This window comes from Marasmius oreades, chromosome 3, assembly GCF_018924745.1.
Source record: "Marasmius oreades isolate 03SP1 chromosome 3, whole genome shotgun sequence".
NCBI classification, from domain to species: domain Eukaryota; kingdom Fungi; phylum Basidiomycota; class Agaricomycetes; order Agaricales; family Marasmiaceae; genus Marasmius; species Marasmius oreades.
In genome coordinates, this window is record NC_057325.1 from 4,298,808 (window position 1) to 4,311,573 (window position 12,766).

The window sequence follows — 12,766 nt, forward strand, 5'->3', positions numbered from 1 at the left end:
ACGATCGAACTACAAAGTTCAGTCAGAATAAAAAGATTATAAGAAAAGAACAGGAAAACTTACAAAGGCTACAGATCGACTGGCTTTCAGAATTGACTCCAGGCTGAGCTTGGCTTCGCCCAGATGGAATTGGAGTTCCATATCTGGGCTGCGGTGTTAGTTTAGCAACAAATGATACGAGTTAAGAGACTTGCTGCGAGTGGCACCAATCCACTCCTCAGGAAACACGTGAGACTGGGCTCCAGAAGTCCACAGTTCCTCTACGGAAGCTCCAGTGTTCTCCGTAGACTCCTTGGCCTTCCCTTTACTTTTGCTGGTCTGGCTTGACGTTTGCCTCGAGGACTGGTCAGTAGCTGCAGCCTCCGATTCTGAGGTAGCTATGGGCCCCTTGCTGGTACGAGATCGAGTGCGATAAGGCTAAGAAGGGATGGTTAAAGAAGTTAAGAACGGGTAAAAAGAGGTGACTTACTTTGCGATAATGCGACTTAGTTGACTATGCTACAAGGTTCTTTTTGCACTTTAAACAGTGCTACAGGGCGATATTTATCATATTAAGAACTAGAGTGAGCCCGAATTGCTAGTTAAAGCTAGTGCCGCTAGTAGAATGTGCCGTAGGCGCAGCTAGACCAGTTAGAGAGAGCCGTAGATCGTGTCAGAAAACTGTATGACCGTTCAAAACCTGTAGAACACTATGAGCAGAGGACTTAAGCAGTAATTCACCGAGTTCTACTCTCTACATTCTACTATCCACTGGCATATCAAGGGATTGTACTATTAGAAGACTTGTAGTCTTCACAGAACCGTTTGTAGCAGAACTTAACAAAGTCAAAAGACCTTCATACTAGGAGTACCTACTTCTACGGGGGATTTAGTTGACAAGAAATTGGACATAGGACCACGCAGACTAGGAAAAATTTGATATAACTATAGATCGAGTCCCGATCTGAGGAAAAGACAAAAATACATGATACAGATCCCAGATCACAGATAGAGTACCTAGGAACCAGGCAGGAATGAACAACAGATCTCGGAGTCCACGCTGTTCATGTGCTATGGCAATTCGGAACTCTGGATCCATATGCTGGAACTACTTGGACACACAAAGTCCATATGATTTGATAACGTTGAAATGCAGGATAAGGTCCGTAGGTAGGAAATACCATATGGTACGCCTATGTAGGTCCATTCTACATGCTGAAACAAGAATGAAGAACAGTCCAGATTGGTCCAAAACATATGATTTGAATACGGAAAAGCTCCGTAGACAAGATTCTGCACATGTAGCAGTCCCTAGCGATAAGATTCCACATGGATTTGTAGCTACAGTGCATTATTTTTAGAGATGAAACAAGTAGAGATAGGATTACAAAGCTAGCGTAGAAGTAGTATAAAAGCAGCTCATGTATCTGTAGATAAAACAGAGTACTACCCGTGCGTAGGAAAGTCCTGAGTGGGTTGCCCGTGAGTAACTGCTCTTGACACCAATAGAGAGATTTGCCCTGTCTTTGTGCAGTGAAACGATAAGATTTGATTTGAACCATACGAGACCGTCGAGGTCAAACCTAGAGAACTATCTGTCCATAGGCCGCCGAGGTCTTGATTACTGTTTCGTGATCCGTCGAGGGTCTTAGCGTTCGTGTCCGTCGAGGGCCTTAGCATTCGTGTCCGCCGAGGACTTAGTTTTCGTGTCTGTCGAGGGCAATAGTCTCCAATCGTTCGAATTAGTCTTACCGTAGACAAAATTCATAGTCCCACTTAGTCCACTGGACAATAAATAGAGCCCCTACAAACCTTAGAATCCCCATAGCTGTGGTGTTTTTACACTTGCAGTTACACATTGATTTCATAAGAACTTCATACGATATTGAGACTGATCTTGTGCGTAACCTTTGCCAAGCAGTCCACCCTTGCAATCTTTCCTGGTGTGTAGAGTTATTGATAGACTTTACATGGAGGTTTACTAGTTTTTGGGTTGATTTGGTGTTGGTGCTACTCCCGTAGCTCTGATATTAGGTTGACTCTTGAGTAGTATACTTCACCCATTATCGGACTCAGCACTGCCAGCGGCCCTCCACTGGCCCACATACCTCAATGTAGTGAAAACTGTTCTCAATGTCAGGAAAGTAGGAGTAAAAAAACCACCAAAAAGGTCAAGAACAAAAAAGTTCCAAAAAGGTCCAGAAAGGGTCTTGCTGTTTCACTGATGTTGAACACCTCTTGAGTCACATAATAGCGTGTGCCATCCGAAAAACATCAGCAAAATGACATAATAAGCCTTTTCGGCTTTTTCCAGCTTTTTCCAGCTTTTTCGCTGGCAGGCAAGACAAAAGCCGCTTTTCAGTACTTTTTTTACCAAATTTAGATCAATAAAGCCGAAAAGCCGAAAAGCTATGACTTGTTGACTTGTCGGTGCCGAATGACAGTGCACCCTGAAGTTTGGCGGACATGTGGTATGTTCACATGCCTCCTGCTAATGAAAAAGCATACAAGTCATGCCATTCAGTCACCCTCAAGGCTTTTACATGTATGTAGATACAAAGTACACCTTAATCTGTGTTTATTTTCAAATAAAATGCCTTCAGATTATGAAAATGGTAATGTCAGAGTAAAATTGGAGTAAAATCTTCGAAATTTCAGATATTCCCCTTACAAACACCCTTCAACTTTAGTATATCTATATAGTAGGAGACTACAGAGGGTGTTTGAAGGGTGTTTGTAGGGGGATTTTCAAGATTTTACTCTGACAGTAACATTTTTATAATCTGGAGACATTTTATTTGAAAATAAACACAAATTATAATATGTACTTTATACTATCACACAAAAGACTGAACAGCATGGCTATTTTTGCTTGTAGGAGGTGTGTGGAGGTAGCACATGCCCACCAAATTTGAGGGGTATATATGACTAAGATATCACTGATTACCAACTTGAACCTGTTTCACAGTGTAATGACCTCAAAAGGTCATCCTCAATAACCATCCAAAAGTTCATCCCGCTATTGTCCAATTCATCCAAAGCTCTTGAAGACCACCAAGGCATTCAGACACATATTGGTGGGATGCCTTGGTATATTTTTTAACTTTCTGTCACACTATTCAGGCAGCAGGGATTAATTGGGCATGTGTAGGACTGTATGCTATCACTACATTTACACTTCTGACTGTTATAGTTGTACAGTTATGATATCCATACTGTTAGCTCCAGAGCACAGGCTATATATGGTATGGTAAACGGTATGGTTTCAATCCATACAATTCGTTACCATATACCATATACGGCCATAATTACAGTAATTTTTCAATTGTTTGGAGCTAGTCTACAGTCAAAATGTGACTTGTGCTATGGTATACAGCCCTAGGCATTTGATGGACATACAGCTGATGCCATGCAGCATAAAAGGATGTGGCTGGCAAAGCACTTTTGACTGTATATACACCCACATCAACCTGTAAATACAATTGATGGCTTGGTCTAGTGGTTAAATTACATTATATATTGTCAAATTTTGAGGCTGTGAGTTCAATCCCCCAACTAGACAAGATTTTAAAGTATGATACCTTTGCCTTTATATACTAATATTGTACAATAAATTAGTTCTTACTAGAAAATATTACGAGTAATCTTGCAGGTTGATGGAATGGGAGTGGGGGTAACTATAGACAAATAGATGATGCATGGTGCCCAAAGGCATTGGGCACCATGAGTTGGTATAGCTATACTTAATTAGGAAGGTGTAGAGAAGGTACAGCCATTTTGCTTAATTAGCGGGTGCTACATGTAACATTGTCCTTCCTGCCCTTTGCTGTAAGATAAGTGTTCTGTACATTATTTTCAAAGGCAAGGTGTCTCAATATTGTTATTAACAAGAAAAAAACTATGGTTATTGCTCTCTAGAATGTCAAGGCTAAGGATCCCAAGCTTTAAAGCTTTTACCTGGAATATTGAAGGACCTTTGTATGGTAGCTCTGTCTATTATATAATGATATGCTATGAGTTGTATGGTCTACATGGTTAGACAGTGGGTCTTGGTTGCTCACTAGAGAGAGCACATTGAAAACAAGAAAAATACATATATTGTTCAATTGCTAGATAAAAAACTAAACATTCTATAATTTGCAAACTTGTTAATATAATATGATTCAAATACATCAAGAGACTGGGAGTGATGGAAGTTTTCTGGAAGAGCATCTATACCAAAGCGGGGGAGAAGATGCGCAGAGTGGGCAATTGACTCCAGATGAATTACAGCTAAAGTGGGTCTTCCATCTCTTTGCACTTCCTGTTCTACAACCCACATTCCAGTGTCTTCATCAGGCTCATCATCTGACCGGAGGTACCAGTTGACCAGTGCACATGGGTAGTTCTTCTTGTTATAGGTGAAGGAGAAAAAGAGGAGTACTCGAGCAACTGCAAGGCCAAGAACACCTGGGAGTGAGCCGTCTACCTGTACAAACACTGTATCTCTGTGAGGGCGCTTGCCATGCCAATGTGGGGTTGAGCGGATGCGTTCCCTATACATTCCATTGCTCCCACATTCATCACTGGGTGCAAAGCAAGTAAGCACAGCAGAGTGAAACACAGTAATTTTTTCGCTAAATGGAGGACACTGGTCAATATCTAGGCTTTCACCAAAGATATCAGAGTGTGGATTGAGCTGGTCAAAGAGAAACTGTCGAAGGACATGGGGGAATTTGGGTTGATTTATATGGCGAGAAAGGGTTTCAACTGTTTAAGGATACCCACAAGCTGTAGTACAATGTCATACTTGACTCAAAGTAAGGAAACATTGTTGAACATACCAGCAGTGTATGCTAAATGAACTGAAACACCACCACTCTGGTCGTCACAGGGTCCAAGATCATTCTCAGTCTCTCTCTCTGGCTGTATAAGTCTGGGTAGGAATCCTCAGCATCCTCCCAGTCTGGAATATTGAGTAAATCCTCTGTGAATGAGGTGGTGGTACCAGTGAGCATTCCTCGTTGAACAAACTTCCTCCATAGAGCATCCATTTTATTGAGTCGGAGAATGGTTGTCAACATCTGCGGAAGAGCATTGTACCTGTTTGACCGTCACCAGGGCTCCTTGACAGCCTTGATATGCTTTGATTCTGTAATCGAGGAACAGAGACCATTTGGTGAACCAAATTGATGAATTGATTCTTCATAATGAACTAGAGAATGTTGTCGAGAGAGGGAGATGGTTTCACAGGTTCCATAGGTGATAAAAGCAGCCCTATATTTATGGTAGGCTTGGAGGTACTGGTAGAACTGGTCAAGGTCATGGGTGTTAATTTCATTTTTGCGAGCAATATAATATAGGTGCATGAAGGATGAGAGAGCTTTGACCATTTCATGGGGAATATACCCTGCAACAGCAGCAATATAAACCTTCAACAATGCCTTGGAGTCATCACCTGTCCACTGGGCAAAGTCTCGACCATCAGGAAATCAATGTATACCTGGAAAGGCTGGAACAGCAGAAATTCTGGAGAAAATTGAACATTACATGATGAATAATAATGGGAATAGTTCACCTTCTATTGATATCCTTCAAAATTTGATTACCATCTTTCCCATATGCCTCAAGAATGTAACTGCAAATCCAAGTAACAATATGATCCTTGAATGTGCCCTTGATGATTTGGTGTAGGAGATCTGGGGTGAGAAGAACATGGATGTCGGCACGGGGGAATTGATCAGTAAAAGGCTATAGACATTCAAATTCAGTCCTATGGATATATTGCAAACTGCATATGCAAACTCACTGAGACATCAGTTCTTTGCCCAAATTCCCTCCAAACCTTTCGTTTATCTCCCTGGACAAAGGCCTGCCGATATCCATATGTTCTTGCAAAGGCTCTATCACCATTTTCATCAACTCCATCTAAATTCTCTGGTCTAGCCATGCATCTAAACTATAAGTGTGAATATTCCTAATATTAAATAAGAACAAACATACTTTGGACACCAGCCCTGGACAATGCATGCAAGGTATGTTTGCTCCAGATAGTCACCAATGTAAGGACCAAGTTGAAATACTACTTGCCAGTAGTGGCCATCAGGACATTTCAGAAGAATCGGAGTGGTCATATGCAGCCACAATGGTTTCAAGGCCATGAATAGACTGTAATGGTAGAGGCGATGACAAAAGGTGTGAAAAATTTCCGACTTTCTATCATTTTGATTTGCTGCAGAATGTGTCATTATAAACAACAAACAAAAAATTAAGATACAAACTTCGAGGAATAGCAAAAAACATGAAGGGAAGAACACTGTTGCCATGTGCTCTCTGTGCTATGTTTGTTAGGTTTCCGGGAGAAATGTAGGCAGGGTGGTATTCTTGATGTCCAGTACCCACAGAGACTGTTGTTTTGTCACTCCCCAAGATGATGGGAACCAACATTGCACCATTTGTTATTCTTGAGAGCTCTGGATCTCTGGAAATTTTATCCTAATTTGCGTTTATTAGAATGTGGACAAACTGACAATTGAGAACTACGTACGGCTGTATCCCATATCCAATCTCCAGAGAGCAGATTGGAATAAATTCTCTCATTTCGAGTATTCCATTCCCGATAAGGAGTGTAGTTGAACTGGTCCCTAAAGGCTTCGGTCTTGAGTTGCTCAATTAGAACATTCAATGTGTCATGGACACAGAATTCATAAACTTCCATCATCCAAAGGGGTGGGTTGTCTGGCAGCTCACCAGTGTACTTCACATTGTAAGTGATCCATGGGGTATTCTCTTCTCGGATTGAGTCAATTGCTGCATAAAGATCCTTTGTATTCCTAAACGGAGTCTGACCACCTCCGACTTCGAGAAGTTGAGCCTGAAGGATATCTAAAGCTTTGTTGATTTTTCCATTTGATGCTTTGAGTTCAATGTAAAAGAAGTGTGACCAATCAAAGGTTGATCGCTTGTCGAATGGGTACCATGCTTGTGGAAGATGGATAGGAGGTTCAGGAATGGACTCGGGGCTCTTATCTGCAGGTACAGGACGACCATGTATGTTGTAATGATCCGCTGAAATGAATAGAAGTGAGCTATAGCAGTCAACAAGATAGTCTTGATACGCACCACGGAAGTGCTGGTGTGTCTCAAAATGATGTTCACCTCCTCCTCCACCAATCTGGAGTCCGAATGAAATGACTGGGTGTTTGATATTTTTATGGCGAGTAAGACCACCAGGAGATCAGAAAGCCTGCTTGCATTCAGGGCAATAGAAACTGGTGAGCAGGATAAGGTCAGAATCACTGTCAGACATGTGAGTTTGGTTTCAAAATGAGGTAGAAGTGGATGCCCAACAAAAATGCATTGCTAGAATTTATAGAAAATACAATGAGAGGAAAAACGCGAACATATTGCATGTGTAACTGCCAGCACTGTGAGAAATGTGCATGTGTTGCCGATGGCACTGTGAAAAACGTTCAACGTCGGCTAACAACACACGCACCTACTATCTCTCCCATCATCAACTCCCTGTCTTCATCCTCTCCCACCTCTTGTCATGCCTCCTCATGCTAAGAAAAAGAAGAACATCAGCTCAACAAATCAACACAATGATAAGACCAATACACACTCACACGCCCAAACGAGAAGTGGTGTGGCTGCATCAAAAGCAACCACATCTCAACCTGTCGCTCCCACCACTGGTTACACGGAAGATGATTACAATCTGAAGACAGCCAATGGTGAAAATTTGCAATGTAAGTAAAAATAGCACATTTCACAACGATGGGAACTGAATACCACAAGCAGGTACCCGAACGTCCTTACCATGTACACATAAAAACATCGACCCAGCAGAACCAGATCGCCCCCGCCCCAGACGATCTTCTGCAGAAGTCCAGGCAGAAAAGGTTGTGGGAGGAAAGGAAGAAGCTAAAGAAGATGAAAGAAATACAGGCAAAGGAGGACGAATTGGAGAGGCTGAAGTCTATGCTACGTGAACAGCAGATAGTGAGGGAACGGAAGGCAAGAACGAGGGCTTACGATTTGCCACAAGCCCCAAAGAGACGGAGAATGAGGGATATGGAAGCGAAGTAAACCTGGGGGGAGAACGAGACATCAACACACCATCAGACTCTGCTGAGTTTATAGATGTCGACAACGTCAGTGAAGATAGCAGTAGCGAGGGAATCGTCAAGCTAAAGCCAGTGAGTTATCCCATCCACTCATCTGACTGTCAATTCACCTCAAGTCTTGTTTGTTCAGAAAGCGAAGCAGAAACCAGGTAGGAATACTGGTGGTGATGGTAGAAAGGGAAAGAAGCGGGCAGCTAGTGGGACAAATACCATGCAAGAAGCCCTTACCGTGTATCAACCAAGGTGCGTTTTCCATGGACCTGTCAACAAGGTACTGAGTAAACTCGCTAGCAGAAAAACGGGCCTCTCCAAGCGCTTCAAAGCCAGCCTTCAAGCACCAGGAGGGAGGGAGTTCAGTGGACTTGCAGACAGCGACATTGAAGATATCGCTCTTGGTGAAGCAGAGGGGGCTACAGTTACGAACCAATCAGAGCTCGACGACAATGGCATGGTACGTGTTATCTTTGGATTTCTATTAAGTCTGCATAATTGACAGGCTATACAGATCGGTCTCGTAAACGACTATACTACACCTGTCAATTCACAACCAGGTTTGAAGGGCTCATCAGCTGTATCTTCTCGTCAACCCTCTGTTGAGTTCAACCCTCTCCCCAAGAAAGGTGCTGTACAAACAGCACATCTCCCGACAGCTCGTGCCCAGCCTGGATCCCAACATTCATCTCGTGCAGGATCCCGGTCAGCCTCACATACCCATACTCCGGCCGAATCTCGAGCTCATTCACCAAACCCTGCTGCTCAAGGATCTGGGGAAAAAGGAGGCCAGAGGGTCAGAACAAGTGCAAAGAAATACCCGGAGTTTATCAGGGGCAACTGGTCTAGTCATGTCCTCCCAACAACGAAGCATGCCATGTTCGCTTCTGATCAGCCAATGGTCAAATTTCGTCGAGACAAGGTCCTTCTTGAAACTGTTCAAGATATTGTCAACCGGACATTCCCAGAAATCAGATATGTTTGCTCTCTGGATAGAGATGCAGTGTTTCAACAGGTCAGTTTCATCTTCATATGGTTACAATTTGAGCTAACAGACTGTGCGGCAAACTTAGATATATAACCGGTTGAATGAGACACATTCTGAAATAGGGTCGAAAGCAATCAAGACTGTTGGCGAGTTCTTTAGTCATCCAGAGTATAATGGTCATTACAGGAGGATTCTCGAGTACGCTACATGGGCCAGTGATCGGCTTGAAGATGGTCCCACCTTCTACGCTGAACCATCAGCCAGTAATATTAAGCCCAGCGATGGAAACTATGTGGTAAGCAAATTTTTGGCATATCTAATTTTGTTGTTCTGACGATGAGTACTAGCCACCAAGGGGGCTGTTTCAATCATACTTTGTCATTGAAATGATGAAGTTCTACATGAGCAAAATGGCCCAGTCAAGCATCGAATATGGGCGTCCTGTTGGTCTGGTCGGTCTGGTTTGTGCAGCGGTATGTTTCCCATAGTTCATCTTCCTTAGACATCTAGCAACTAACTTGACGTTATGGTAGATCAAACGAGCGTTCCAGTACTATGTCAAGTCGAAAGGCCACCCACCGCTGGTTTCACTCACCAAGGAAAGCAAACAGTTCTCAGAAGTGAATGTGGGCAAACATGTCAAGGCCTTTGTACACTATGTGGCTAGCCTCACCGATGATGAATGGGAAGACCTCATGGTCCTGTATGAATACTCCCCTAATCCCCCATTGCGACGAGGGCGGTGCCTCAAGCGACTCTGATCAATCTATCAAGCTCTATATCCCTCATTAGGTAGCTAGTACCTATTTCCTTAAGGCTCTCGCCATCATTCCTCACACGTTTCCTGTAGTTCCTCACACGTTTCTTGTATGTACAATCATTGCCTTCTCTTGGACTACCACTATATAGGTTATTAGGCTATATTTTCTTGTGTATTTTTAGTATTCAAATTGCAGTTGTGTATTCATGCTTAATGGGCTATAGCTACCAGGATTTGAGAGGAGAATGAATGAAATTTACCGAAATCATACGATTCTGCAAGTCACACGTGGCTTGCGGCTTGCGACCACTTGTGGCTTTTCTGGGCCACCCAGGTCCGGACTCTGAACTGACTTGTACCAAAATAGACATAGATTGTGGATTTTCCGCTTTTGGATAATTTTGGTGGGGAAAAAGCCGCGAAAAGCCGGACAAGCCGGCAATGGTTGTTTTCTGATGTCAAGCGGAAGGGTATGGATTCAACACAAAGTGTTCCCCAGTATTACAAGGAGGCGGCCCGAGAGCCATTGTTGACAAGTATAAGAAACAGAGAACATATCTATTCGTCCTCACTCCAAGCAGGTTCGCTAAGCTCTGTGTACTTCGTGACCTTTAGTCGTGAACCGGGAGGGACGCCCTTGTCGTCGAGTGCCTGTGGATGTCCGTTGTTGAGGATACCGACGCGTTTCATTGCTAGTAGCTGAATTACAGATAGTGAGAGCATGAAGGGCGGCGACAACTGGACGCAACTCACATTGTGCGCAGCATTTGAATGGTCATACACACCACCAAAGAATGCCGTGGTTGCATCTTTCCCTACAAGAGCACGTACCATATTAACATACGAAGGTCGAAAACGTTGAAATAACTTTACCGATGAACTTGCGAATTAAATGAGCGCCTCCAGGATGTTCCTCACTGAAGCCCGAAAGGTCGTGGATGAATCCGGCGATGAGAATCAACGGTCTCTTCGCAGATTGGTTTTGGACTGGAAGGGAAAATATGTCATCTGAGAAGAGACAAAGATTGTAACAAGCCATACAAGTCTCCCAAGAGACCACCAGTAGGTCATTGCTATCAGCCGGCCAAATCAAGCCGTCCTGGACCTCCTTCAACTTCTTGAGCTGCATAGTCAATTGCCCCTTGCGAATCTCGTTGTCGGGGAATCTCTAGACGTTCGCAGATGAAGACGAATAAATCATGAGTGTAACTCAAACACACCTTCAGATGGCTGGCCGACCCAAGCTTGGACAAGACCCAGATAGTCCATTTCGTGGGGTCGTACTGATACCATTTGATAGCATTTCGGAAGTCCATGGGGAACTAGGGAAAAAAAGAAATTAGGATACCCGTAACTAGAGGGGTTAACGATCTGACCTGGTGGTGGAAGTTGTGGTAACCTTCACCAGAGGTCAAAAAGGCGGTAATCATGTGGTCGCGGGGTGTATGCTTGTCATCGAATGGTGTTTCACCTAACCAGTGTGCAAGAGAGTTAACACAGAACGTAGACTGGAATAAAGAAAAACATGAGCACATCACCGTCCCGTCCACGGAAGAATCACTTACATGATGCCCAACCACCAACCGCAAAATACTAGCGTAAACAAATCCACCCTTCGCGTCGCCCCATCCGTAATGGGCAACCAACGTCGGGATAAGGAGTGCAAAAGTCGCGGCCAACCGATAGTAGTATTTGTGTTGCCACTTGACTACAGGGTTGCGCCTGAGGTCGCTAACGTCCGCTACACCTGGCTTTCTCCTTGGTCGTAGAAGCATCCATCCAACGTGGGAGTACCAGAAACCGTTGTGCGCACTGTACGGGTCAAGGTCGGTATCAGTGTATCGGTGGTGAGCGCGGTGAGCTCTAGCCCACCACCCGATGGAACCTTGAACAGATCCGGCACCAAGACAAGCGAGGACGTATTGGAGGGGAAGTGAGGCGTTGTATGCGCGATGGGCCCAAAGACGGTGATAGCCAGCAGACATACCTAAACAGCTTGTGAATCACAAAGAAGTGGCACGCCAGACGTGAGTACACTCACCCAGACCAGATAAAAAATGGCAAACTACACTCCAGATGAATGTCTCCACCCTCAAACTCGTATAATAAGCACCAATGAAACCGATGATGGGAAGACCAAAAATGGCGGTGAAATTCCTCCACTGAATCTCATTCAAGATATTGGACCATGTAATGGGAGGCAACTGTTTCGTTGTTTTGAGGATGTGGTCGACGTAATTGTCAGGAATATTGAGGTCGGCGGGCTCGTCATCCCTGGACGTCGTCTCGAAGGACGACTTTTCGTGGGGGAAGAACTTCGCCTTCGCATCGAAAACATCGGACATGGCGGCACTGGGAGTGAAAGTGAAAGAAGGATGGAAAATTGACATTCAGAGCGCCCCACGTTTTAAAAAGATATTTCGTGCCTTGGGTGTAGGGGCTAAATTACAATTACTGTAGAAAGTTCGTTACACTTGACGGTGATCGTAAATTAGATCGCTCTGGGGCCGGGTTGTGTGGTTCCCGTGTGGGACCATACCTTGGACGGCGTGGTGAATAACGCGATGTGATGACAGTGGACGTAAGTGACGACTGGCACCTGAAGTTGACAAGACCACGTCCCCGCCATGACCACTGAAGTAGTAAGTACTGACTGTTCTTTTGCGTGCGACGCCGTCGGCCATCTATTTGCAAAGAAAGTCTCCCAGTTGAGAGCTAAGGGCCACGGTTTCGGTACTTGAGAACATGCTCAGGGGTGCTCAGGGGTGAGAGGCGTCTTCGGGTCCTTCGGGCGGTACTGAGCTTATATATACTGTATTACATGTTCATACCTTCTTCGGTGGTATCGGTGGTATCGGTCCTGTAGCTACAAGGCCATTTCGGTGTCATCGGTGCAAAACACCTACATGGCAGAACCTTTTTTCAGAATTCCCCATCACA

At 44.2% G+C, this 12,766-nt stretch overlaps 3 protein-coding genes across 5 annotated transcripts; 1 reads left to right on the plus strand and 2 right to left on the minus strand.

Moving 5' to 3' along the window:
* Positions 1 to 5,072: 5,072 nt before the first annotated feature.
* E1B28_006759 (uncharacterized protein) lies at positions 5,073 to 7,318 on the minus strand (the record flags this gene model as incomplete). Its single annotated transcript, XM_043151453.1, has 10 exons — positions 5,073 to 5,416; positions 5,462 to 5,487; positions 5,537 to 5,709; positions 5,768 to 5,912; positions 5,962 to 6,190; positions 6,240 to 6,453; positions 6,506 to 7,026; positions 7,081 to 7,132; positions 7,189 to 7,256; positions 7,309 to 7,318. The coding sequence occupies 10 exons, from the start codon at positions 7,316 to 7,318 to the stop codon at positions 5,073 to 5,075; spliced, it is 1,782 nt and encodes a 593-aa protein (XP_043012548.1).
* A 192-nt stretch (positions 7,319 to 7,510) lies between these two features.
* On the plus strand, positions 7,511 to 9,827 carry E1B28_006760 (uncharacterized protein; the record flags this gene model as incomplete). Its single annotated transcript, XM_043151454.1, has 9 exons — positions 7,511 to 7,709; positions 7,762 to 7,948; positions 8,009 to 8,159; positions 8,218 to 8,330; positions 8,379 to 8,538; positions 8,593 to 9,093; positions 9,152 to 9,361; positions 9,414 to 9,539; positions 9,600 to 9,827. 9 exons carry the CDS (start codon positions 7,511 to 7,513, stop codon positions 9,825 to 9,827), a joined length of 1,875 nt encoding a protein of 624 aa, XP_043012549.1.
* Positions 9,828 to 10,234: 407 nt separating this feature from the next.
* Positions 10,235 to 12,596, minus strand: E1B28_006761 (uncharacterized protein). 3 transcript variants are annotated; one of them, XM_043151456.1, is made up of 9 exons: positions 12,253 to 12,596; positions 11,868 to 12,178; positions 11,392 to 11,813; positions 11,203 to 11,334; positions 11,047 to 11,148; positions 10,868 to 10,994; positions 10,700 to 10,813; positions 10,580 to 10,641; positions 10,274 to 10,525 (listed from the first exon to the last, which is right to left on the minus strand). In XM_043151456.1, the coding sequence occupies exons 2-9, from the start codon at positions 12,169 to 12,171 to the stop codon at positions 10,385 to 10,387; spliced, it is 1,404 nt and encodes a 467-aa protein (XP_043012551.1). In that variant the 5' UTR covers positions 12,172 to 12,178; positions 12,253 to 12,596; the 3' UTR covers positions 10,274 to 10,384. The 3 variants fall into 3 exon arrangements, with proteins under 3 accessions (XP_043012550.1, XP_043012552.1, XP_043012551.1); XM_043151455.1 differs by having other exon boundaries at positions 10,235 to 10,525; positions 10,700 to 10,994; positions 11,868 to 12,596; XM_043151457.1 differs by having other exon boundaries at positions 10,235 to 10,525; positions 10,580 to 10,994; positions 11,868 to 12,596.
* Positions 12,597 to 12,766: the final 170 nt, after the last annotated feature.